The following is a 12,028-nucleotide window of genomic DNA, read 5'->3' on the forward strand; positions in this document are numbered from 1 at the left end:
AGTTGTTACATACTAGTCTAGAAACTTCACATGTTAATGATTTGAATAAGAGAATTCATGCTACTAATCTTATCCACGAGCGCAAAGAGGTTATCTTCCTCCCTTGAAACTGATATTCTTTCATGATGGAAAATTTTGTGTCTGTAATTAGTTTCTCAGATAGAATTTTTCCAAACACAATCTAGTTTAATTTGGAAAAATATAAAAATGAGAAAGAAAAAGTTCATGATTCTGTTTCATTGGTATTTGACTCGATCAAATGTATCTAATTTCAGATATTTGCAGAGCCTGAATTCATGTTTCCCTTTATATGGAATTCTCTTTCCTCATACTCTATCTCAATATGACCAATGCCTATCTAACTGGTCAAAACTAATAGAAAATCATTCATTTGCACATGATCTGAGCTGATTTCATTCCAAATACTGAGGATGCTCTGAGGAAATAATTATATTCTAGGTGCTACTAAACAACTTGAAATTAACAAATTGTTATATAATTTGCAATGAATAATGTTCTGTTGAATAGAAATAGGGCCCTGTATACTTGGCTATATAGATATATACAAATAGGATCCTGTATACTTGGCTGAGACTGCAGCCATCTAACAAACTGTAAGAATTAAAGCACTACTGATATTACAGTCAATAGAAATAGCTCCAAGAAATAGCTCCTAGCTACTTTTTCACTCCTATATTTTAGTTATTAGTTAACTACACAATTCCTTAGCATTCTTACCAGAAATATAACATAATGTTAAATATTTTGACTGAAGATTTTAAAATAACGATGTGGAGTTTCTTTGAGATCACTGAAAACAGGATAGGGTATAACACTAAATTTGGAAATAATTTGCCTGCTCTATACAAGTCCTAAACATGTAAGAAAGATGTGCCATTTGACCAAAAGAAAGTGTGAGATAGGCTAAGAAAATTTTATGTTTAATTGTTTATATTTAAGATTACACATAAAACATTTTATGAATGCTAAAATTAATAATGTTTTCTTTTTTAAGTTTTCAGTGAGGCAACAATGTCTATTATACCTACATTCTTAAGGAAAAAACATGAATCAAAACGGCCTTTAAGAAATATGTACAATGATTCTTCACTTTATCAACTTTGTGACCACCTCAGTGACTCTGTCATTTGCCACTTAATCTCAAGCATTTCTGATAGTACTAGAGATGATAGAGAAAAAGAGAAGACATGGAAAAGTCAAGATGAAGCATGTAACAAGATCATTTCAATTGACTCTCAAGTATTTGAAAACAGGATAATTTCCATCAGAGAACTTGCATTAAGTGTTTCTGAAATTATTACTGAAATTCTCTTCAATTGTAACATTATACAAGATAATATGTCACACAAACCTTTTTCTTCAAGAAAAAAGTATGTGTATTGCCCTGAAATATTTGCTGCTGACTTTGATGATCTTTTCCAGGATATCTTAATTGGAATAATTTATGTACTGTCCAAAGAAATTGGGTTAAATAACCACCTTGAAGAAAAAGGGAGAGAATCATTTGCTATGCTTAGTAACTGTTGTGTGCCTATTTGCAATGAAACAAATCCCTTGGAAAGACAAAAAAATTCTACAGATTGGGAGTCATCTGCTCACCAACTTGATCGTATAATCAAAAAAAATAAATTAAACTTTCTGGCATATAAGTTAGACAATCTTGTTGGTAACCTAAAGAATCAGGAATCCAAAGAAATAGTGAATAAGGTTTTTAATATTGTTGTTGACTTATTTTTGCCAGATGAGCACCAAAATGAGGTTACAGATTCTGATAAAGTAGCAAGAACATTTTTTTTATCCTCAAATGATTATATGCCTGAAAATAACCTAGGGCTCACCTCCAAATCAGTTTTCCTTTTAAATGTAGTGTGTGAGAAACTTATTAGATCACTTCTGGACAAATGCACAAACACTCTTTATGAAAATCTTGATGATGGGGCACTTTCTATTGAAACATCGGAAGAACAGTGTCTAGAGATGTTTCAAAGTGTAGAAGATGAAGAATTTGATGATCAAAAAAGAATTATGGACTGTGAACAATTTCAAGGATATTATATGTCAGACATTTTGGGAAATTTGGCAGAAATGAATCAAGATTTATTGTTATCAGACTCTTTGCTTACTGATATTTCCCACAACTTGGTTAAATCACTGATGGACAATCTATCTCACTGTATACAATGTCCCCAAAATCCACCTCCTGCAAACAAGCATTTAGAGTATAGAACAAGAGAAATAAATTCTAACTTCATAAAAGCAAAGAACCCTGAATTAACAGAATTAACTCAAAGCAAAGGCTCTGTAAGATTCACAAGTGATAAACATTTTGCTTTGAGAGATTTTCTCGGTGATTGTACCAAGAGGAGTGGCTCCAAAATGTCGGTACCATTTGCCAAGAAATACTCATTTAAATTGCCTAATTTGTCACATGTTAACAGAAAGGGACTAAACAATATGGACACACAAGCAAATCAGAGTAAATTATATTTAGGAGAAATGAATACCAGTACCTATTCAGCCACGTTTTTGGAGGAAATAATTTCAGGACTGTTTTTTAATCTCTCCATTTCACTTTGGGGTCAGAATGAACTTATTACTGTGACTCGGCTCAATGAAATGAATACATTCTTTATCAACAGAATAGTGAATCTGTTTAATAATGCTCAAGTCACTGTTTTAAGGAATGCTGAAGAAAAGCTGTGTTGCCCACAATTCCATAAACAAATTGTTAGTAGGATTGTTGACTCAGTTTATTATGATGTTTTGCAGCAATATAAATTGGAAGTTACTTGTGGTGGTAATCTAGCACATGAGAATACCTCAATAGTAGAACAAATAACTAATGGCATATTGTCAGAGGTTTTAGACTACCAACTTCCATCTTGTTTGAGGACGAAGCTTACTCCTAGTTCATATCACCCTCTCAATGCTGAAGTTATACTGGAAAAACTTCAAAGTAAACTGAAAGAATTCACTTTTCAACACGAAGTTTCACGTTATACCACCATGTTATCACCTTCATTTTTAGAAGATATCATTAGAAGACTCTTGCCACAACTCATTCCTTCACCCAAGAAGACTTCCTCTTTGGGTAAAAACATTCACCTGAGTAAGGATTTTAATGAAATGTTCACCTATGTAGTAGATAAAGTTAAGTCAGCAATTTCAAAACATAAAATTTGGTTCACTATATATGATAATCAATGCCTATATACAGAAAAAGACCTCCAAAGGATGGTGGATTCTGTGTATAGCAATATTATGCAGATGGATGACTCTCTTGTTTCAATACAGAAAAGAATAGTTAGCCAATGTCCGATCATGGTCGACCAAATAGCCAGTCTTATTATCCAAGAGGTTATTGAAAATCATCTCCAACCATTTTTGCAGGGAGAGGGCTTATCTCGTTCAAAATCTCCATTGGATGCAATATCAAATATGGTTAAGCAGGTTATCAGTGAATCCATAGATTCTCAGAGACCTCCAAAACTATCACAGCCAGGGATTTATCCTGATCAATTTGTAGGGGAAATTGTTGCTGGACTTCTATCAAAAATTTTTAATCCAAGGCATAATACTGAAACTGATATGGAAAACATGTCTCAAAAATTAGTAAAGTCAATAAATCGACATTTTGGGAAAACTGAAACTCACATTATAAATGATGACAGGGAAAAGTGTTACCCCTCCATAGATAAAGATATTGTCGATGAACTTGTCACCTCAGTTTATCTAAATGTTTTAAAACAACAAGGACTGTACCCTGAAGTTGATGAAGCACCTGGAAACAGTGATATTTTTGTGGAAAGTATTACCAATTTAGTTGTAGCAGCAATTTCAGATTACCTCCTCCACCCATTATTTTCTGGGGATTCTTCTACTTCTTCTTACTCTATTTCAGCAGCTGAAAATATTGTTCAGGATATTATCAATAATGTGAGTAAATCTACTAAGACAAGTCAAAATTTATCTTCATATAACACCTTGCTTCCATATACATTTTTGGAAGACATGGTCAGAGGACTATTATATAGAATCTTTCCATCTGCACCTAACATTTCAATCAAAGAAATGCCAAAAGAGAGATCAAAAGATAATTTCAATGAAATTACTTCAAAGTTAATCAGTGATATTAGAATGAAAATTTCCCAGCATGAAATTAGATTCTCAAAAGATGAAGAAGCCAGAAGTGTTTATTCAGAAGATGATGTTCAGCATCTTGTTGACTCAATATTTAAGAATATTTCACACAACCGTGAGTTTGAAGAATCACCTGAGCAAAATATCACAAGTGTAAATGATGATCTTATTGATAGAATAGCAGGTTTTATCATTAAACACATCTGTCAAAAACATCTTCTGCCATTTGTGGGTAGAAAGTCGTTGACTTCTTCAGACAAACATTGTGAAGCTAGAAAGAATTGTTTTTATGCAAGTAGTTATTCCTCAACTTTTTTGGAAGATGTTGTCTCTGGGATTTTATGTAGAATATTCCACAGGGCGTTAGGCATTGTACAAACTAAACCAGTAAGAGATTCAGATGATGAACTGTTTGACAAAGCTGAAAAACTCATACATTTGATAGCAGAGGAATTTTCGAAAGCCCAAGTTAGCATTTTTGAGAATGTTGAAGAGAAATATTGTTTGCCTCCAGTGGCCAAAGAAGATGTCAAAAATATTATTGACACAGTGTATAGCAAAGTTTTACAAGACTATGAAATGGAAATATTGCCCGATAAAGATTTTATAAGTGACACAAAGACATTGGCTGCAAGGATAACTAAAATCATACTGACTGAAAGCTTTGGTTTCCAAATCCATGCAAATATTGTAGCAAAGCTTCCTTTTAAGTCACACTCCAAACTCAATACAGATGCTTTGATAAAAAGACTGCAATGTGACATTGTTAAATCAAAACACCGAAGACAGTCTCGGACTATATATACTACTATGTTGTCACATTCTCATTTGGAAAAAATTGTCACTCAGCTTATGTCCCATGTGAATCCACTAGCCTCTAGTACAGAACACTCAGAGATTTCTCAATCAGATTTTAATAATAAGGTCATAAAATTGATAAGTGAAATCATGTCTATCATTTCAAACCATGCAATATGCATTACGAACCATGGAAATGAACAAAATTTGATTTCAGGAAAAGATATTCAATCTATGGTTGATTCTATTTATGCTGATCTTTCATATTCAAATACTTACCGCTCTCTTACAAAAGATAAGAAGGGAGTAAGTAGCATACCTGTTTCAAAAACAGCAAGTTTTATAATAAAAGAAATCTTTAACCATCATCTTCAGTCATTTTCATCTGAAAATAAAACTTGTTTTTCAGGCACAATTGATCAAACTTCTAAAAAAACAGCAACAAATCCTAAACAAAAAGAACTGTCTTTCATTGTGAACTCAACCTTCTTCTTTGAAGAAGTAATTTCTGAGCTTTTAGGTAAACTCTTTTATGCATTCTCACATAATGTCTTGGCTGCTGAAAACCCAAGTAGAGTAAAAGCCCAAATTACTGACATTGTTACAACATTAGTAAAATCAATTGTTCTGGAGTTCACCAAATCAGAGATTTTACTTGCAGATAATTTTGATAAAGCTATGTGTTTTTCAGAACTATATAAAGAAATGGTTAAAAAAACAGTGAATCTAATTTATGAAAGAATATTAGATCAATATCAATCTATGGCTCATATACACATGGCTATGCAATGTGAGACTGTTTGTTTTGGAAAGAAAATATATCATTTGCTGTTGGAAAAAATGTATGATTATCAAGTGGAATCATTAGTTTCAGGAGAATTGATATCTTCTTCATATTCTTCCCTTAAAGCTGATAATATCATAAAAAATGTGCTAAGTAATGTTATGAATGATGGCTATGCCTTGCCATCATGCATTACTGTGTTATCTCGTCCTATTTTAGAAGATATAATTTCCAAGCTTTTAGTACATCTCTTCCCTTCAACCAACACAGAAAGTAAACTAGACAAGGAAGAAATTTCCTCGGATTCTGAGTTTATGGATGCAGCTTCAAAGCTGACTGATGAAATCATAGAAGAAATTTCTGAACATGAGATCCATCTTGCTGTGGCAGAGCAGAATGCAGAAAGTGAGCAATTTGATGAAATTGAAACTTTTGTTGACTCTATATGTAATAATATTTTGAAAAAATCTGAATTTGAAGCTGAAATACAGAAAAGTAAAACTGAAAAAGGAGATTCATTTCTTACTAAAATAGCTGGTTTCATCATAAAAGAAATCATGGATCATCATCTGCAGCCATTTTTACATGATGAAAAATCATTTTCTGGTAATTTACCTGATTCTAATAATGTCTCTATTCCTACTAAACATGGAAAAGAAAAGAAACATCCTTCACTATATTCAGCAAAATTTTTGGAAGATGTAGTAGTTGATCTTGTTCATAAATTTTATTGTCTTCCAAGTAAGACTAAAGATTCTGAAAAAAAAGAAATCGCAGAACCAGATATTCTTGAATTGGCTATAAAATTTGTAAACTCTTTGATAGAAGAATTTAGGAAGAGTGAAATTAAAGTTCTACCAAATGCTGAAGAGAAATTTTCTTTTCCATCAATTGATAAAGAGACAGTTGATATGGTATCCAATTTCGTGTATGATCAATTCATAGGAAATTATGGATCAAGTAATGTTCATAATAATGATAAAAACAACTTTTTTATAGAAAATGTTGCTTCTTTACTCCAGAAGGCAATCTCTGCATTCAAGATTCAAACTTTGTTTTCAGGCGACTGGTCTTCTACCTTCTTTGCATTTCTAAATCCAGATAACGTCACTGAAAGAGTTCAAAACCTTCCACAAATAATTCCAACTGAGGTAAGTGGATGTCTGAAAGCAGACCAGTTAACTTTGCCAGAAAAACCACAGAAGCACATTTCTCCAACTTCAGAGCAGAAAAACCTGTTGACTCCTTTGAAAACAGATATAAATAACCGCAATAAAAAGAAAAGTTTCAAAACCGAGAAAACATCCACAAAAAAGTCTGGCAACCAAGACCTGAAATTTACTTCTATAACTAGTATTATGAAAAGAAAAATGACAAGCCTATTATCAGGGTCAGCTTCAGGTATGGTTAACAAAAAGCACAATGAAAATAGAACAGAAATGCCAAGTCAAAAAGATGAGACTGCATCAGAAGTTACTTGTGCTAATACTAGTGTGAAAAGTGAAGCTATTCAAGAGCCAAATTTGATGGTTACAGTTGAAAACAATAGACCTGAGAAGAGAGTTGAGAACAGTAAGTCTGAGAAGAAAGGCATAATGTCTTCAGAAAAAGAGCAGCAAGTTACTAGTGAATATGAACAAAGCTCAGTATTTACTAATGATACAGCATCTAAGAAGGAAGTTTATGAGTCAGTTTCTGAAATAGGCAATGAAAAGAAGACTAACAAAACAGAAAGGTCACTGAAAAAAGGTGACAACTTCAGTGAGCTGCCTGTAGTACCCCAAATGAATGATAAACAGACTACAACAGAGCCAGTGTTGGAAGCAATCCCTCAGGAAGCAGATAGCATGGACAGAAAATGCTTCTACGTAGATACACTTGACGATCCATACTCAGATTATGAACATGTTCAAAATGTCACAGAAAACATTTATGAAAATGTCTTGAAAATGTATAATTCTCAAGAAACAGTTAATTCAAAAAGCAAAAGTTTTCCAAGGGACACAGCATCACTTTCAACTCAAGTGTCTGTCAGGGATTTTGAACAGCTTGTTACAGCAGAGAACTTACAACCCTCAGTTAATCAACATGCCACAGACAAAGAAGAGCAAACGAGACAGGAGTGGGAGCCGGAGAAAAAAGAAAAAATCGAAATTAAGGAAATTAAAAATGAACCGATTAAGAATGACAATTTTCAGTACTCACCAAAGAGCAAACCTGGGATTTTCCCGGCTAAATTTCTAGAAGATGTTATTACTGAAATGATTAAGAAATTGATCTTTTCTTCCTCACCAGAAACAAAAACATATAAAAGTGAAAATGTAAAGGATGATGAAATTCAAACTGAGCTCTATAACACAGCTGTGAAACTTATTGAAACATTATTAAAAGAATTTACAGATGCTCAAATTAAGGTATTTAGTCCAGATAAGGAAAGCCAGTCTTTTTCACCTATTGGTAAACTGTCAGAAATTCCTAAATTGTCTCCCACGAATACAGACGAATCATCATTCAGCACTTCTAAGAAGCTAAGTGTGAATAAAATGTCAAATGCGCATAAAATGAGTAAGAAACCCTCATCAACTAGAAGACCTTTCCTAGATAAAATATCAAAAATTGATAAAACATTAGTCAACAAAATTGTTCACTCCTCTATATGCAATATTTTGAAGGAATTCAAATCGCAAGACTCCATTTGTAAGAATATAAAACGTAATGGAGAAAATTTCGCCAAAAGATTAACTAGTGCAATGATAGATGAAATTTTTCAACATAATCTTGATTCTCTATTTTGTGATGAGGTTTTAGCTTCAGAATGCTTGCCTTTGGAATCAAAGGATGTTGTTCAAAAGATCCAAAAGATGGTTAAAACAGTAAGCAAAGAATGTCAAACATCATCACCATATACTATCTTGCTGAATCATGAATTTTTGGATAATATTATTTCTGCTCTTTTATCTAAAATATTCTCCTCAGTATATAATGCCAAAGCAGAAACTTCAGAGGATGACCAGTTTACAGAACTGGATTTTCTTCAAGTCAAGCTAGTAAGTACAATTAAAGCAGAGATCTCCAAAGATGATGATATTATTATACAGTATGTAGAATGCTTACATCCCAATGATGATGAAATTATTAAAGTAGTGATGGATTCTATCTATAATAATCTTTTGTCACAGTTTGGATCACAAGATATAATAAAGAATTGTGTATCCAGTGGATGCAAAATTCTTTCAGAAACCATAGTGGATTTAGTTCTACGAGAAGTTACTGGTAATCAGTTGCAGAACTACTTTTCTGGAGAGCTAACTCCACATCAGTGTGCAGAAGTTGACAGTGTTGTTGAAAATATTCTTAAAGGTGTTATCCAAACTGTTAGTACTCCCCAGAATCGACTATCATATTGTCATACACTGCCTTACAATATAATTGAAGAAATTGCTATAAAATTTTTAGCAAAGCTCCTGTCAATGTTTCCAAAAGCAGAGAAGGAAAAATCCAAATCTCTAGAAATTGAAATGCAAAATATAGCCTCAAAAATCTTAAATTCATTACAAGACTTTATCTCAAAAAGTAATATTAAACTTGTACCACCAGTCAAGGAACTGCTTACTAATAACTCTGCCAACAATGCAACAATTGAAAAAGTTGTTGACTCTGTTTATACCCAAGTTTTAAAACATTCTGGCTCACTTACTTCTGTATTTAAAGATTTAATGAGTAAGAGCAATGTCCTATCTGATATAATAGGGTTTTTAATGATAAAGGAAGTTGCTAATTCTGAATTTCAACCTCAAGTAGAGGAAGCATCGAGTTCACAGTTAGTTCTGGAAGCTCTCAAAATCATAGAAAAAGTGATCAAAATTGTGGATGAACATAAGTCTCAGGATAAATCTTTATCCAAAAAAGGTGTTACATTAGATGCCACATTTTTAGAAGAAGCACTAGCCTTATTCTTGGCAAAAGTACTAAAGTTACCAAGTGCCTCAAGCAAAGAAGAAAAAAAAATATCAAAGATTGAGTTAAACAAAATTGCATCTCAATTGACAAAATCTGTGACAACTGAAATTTCCAAAAGTAATATTAATCTTATCACATCTGATCCTGAAGAACACATTTTAAATTCAGAAAGTATAGAAATTATTTCTCGTGTAATTGATACTGTATATAATAAAGTACTGCAACAATCTGGAAACCAGAAGCAACTTTATGATGATTTAAGAGATACAAACAATGTCTTCCCTAAAAAAGTGGCTAGTTTAATTATTCAAAGTGTTTCAAATATTTCATTAGAAACTAACCCGCCTACAAGTTCCGGTGCACTTAGTGACATAGAGAGCTCCGGTGTACTTAGTGACCTACACACGAGTAGAATTCTTGAAAAGGCTGAGGAACATGCTGGCAATATGAGTCTTCATGAGGACCAAAATTCAGACATATATTTATCTGAAGAGGATTCAGAAGTTAAAATAATTCCACATATAGGGAATAGACCAATCAAAATTGATCCAGACATTATCGCAGAACACTTAGCAGTAATTTCTGTAAAAACACTACCTCTTGAGAAACTAAAGGCAGAATGTTTGAGAACCACAGGACATAGTATAACAGAGTTGAGAAAAGCATCAATAAGTGGGAAAAGTTACCACACATCAGGATTAGTTGTAGAGAAGATAAAGAAAGAAAGACGGATCTCATTGGATAGAACAGGACGACTAGATACAAAACCCTTAGAGGTAAGTGAAGGGACAACAGCATAAAATAGTTCTCTGATCCTTTATCAACTGTATTTTTGTTTATTGACTTTTTCAATAGGATAATTGATTATACCAGTTCATCAATTTACTAATATAGTTGTATGGGAATTCCAAATAACCTATTGCTTCACTCTAGAAGTCTCAAGCTATTTTCCCCAAGACAATCAGCTTTATCTTACATACTTTTTAAGGAATAGGAATATATGAACCTATAAGCTCATTTGTATAATACATGAACATACTTTTAGTAGTAAAACAATCATTTGATGATCCAGAAAAAAATACGACCTCATATCATTCTTATAGCTCTTCATTATGACTATATAAAAGTATTTCAAAGAGCCACTTAATAGAATATCAAACTCAGAAGACTAGCAGTAGAACTTTGTAAAATCAATCCATCAACAAACACATAGTTACAAACTTGGATACTTCTTTTCTAACTTCCACTCAATTAGCCTTTCTAAAAAATTTTCTATACTATTAAGTACCATTTTATTTTCTCTTCTATACATTTTTATAGATGCAGATACTCTAATTTTCTGCTATTTTGTTTTTGGCACTATATTCTGGCTATGTTCAGGGCTTACTTCTGGCTCTGTGCTCAGGGAGCATTCCTGGTGGGTTTTAGGGAACCATATGTGGTGCTGGGGATTGAACCCTGTCTGCCTGTGTAAAGCAAAAACCCTTACCCTCTGCATTATATCTGCAGCCCTTAAATTATTAGCATATTAGCAGATTGTATTAGCATATTATTTGGTAACCTTTTGATAAAAGTATCTATTTGGAGTAAGACCCTTAAGATATAGACGTTGCACCATTCTTGTTACCATAGTTTTACATCTCATACATAGACATTGAGAAGGATCAAAGAACAGTAGATTAGAGAAGAAAATATAGACACTTGCTAGCTCTACGTCAGGTCTGTATATCCTGTTTGGAGGTAACAAATTCCCAATTCATCAGTCACATACATTAATCAAAGTTTAGAAACATGTAAAATTATTTTTATGTCCCTTACACTTTCAAAGGAAATATAAAATTGTTTTTCCCTTCTTTCTGGATTTGTGGCCACACCTGGCAATGCTCAAGCTTGAGCCTGACTCTCTCTCTCGGGAATCATTTGTGGCAAGGGTCAGGGGACCATATATGATGCAGGGGCCCAAACCCTTTTAACTTCATGCAATTACCATGGCTTGATGGTTTTTATTTCTTGAGGAGCCTTTTTCTTGATTTTGCTTCTACTAAAGGTAATTTTTATGACACTCACTGAAAAACTGGCTTTTATGACATCTTGAAAGATACAGAAGTTGGGTCATTTATATGTGTTTTTCCTTTTATTTGTCTTTATACATTTAAAACCAGAAATAACAATTTATTAGGCAGGATACATAAAATAAAGATATATAGTCAAAAGTTTCTCTTGGAAAATATTTTTCCTTGGAAAAATAAGGAAAAGACTCAAAGTCCTTTAAAATTTAGGTTTTTGACTAGTTCTGGACTGGAATGATAGCACAGCGGGTAGAGT

At 32.9% G+C, this 12,028-nt stretch overlaps 1 protein-coding gene across 1 annotated transcript in view; it reads left to right on the forward strand.

Annotated features, from left to right (window-relative positions):
• FSIP2 (fibrous sheath interacting protein 2) overlaps positions 1-12,028 on the forward strand; it is a 102,102-nt gene that overhangs the window by 65,270 nt on the left and 24,804 nt on the right. Inside the window, exon 12 of the mRNA XM_004601382.2 lies at positions 1,016-10,479. Within this exon, the coding sequence (XP_004601439.2) occupies positions 1,016-10,479 (9,464 nt within the window). The remainder of the gene's footprint in view (positions 1-1,015; positions 10,480-12,028) is intronic.

The sequence above is a fragment of the Sorex araneus genome, chromosome X, assembly GCF_027595985.1.
Source record: "Sorex araneus isolate mSorAra2 chromosome X, mSorAra2.pri, whole genome shotgun sequence".
In the NCBI taxonomy this organism is placed as follows: Eukaryota; Metazoa; Chordata; class Mammalia; order Eulipotyphla; family Soricidae; genus Sorex; species Sorex araneus.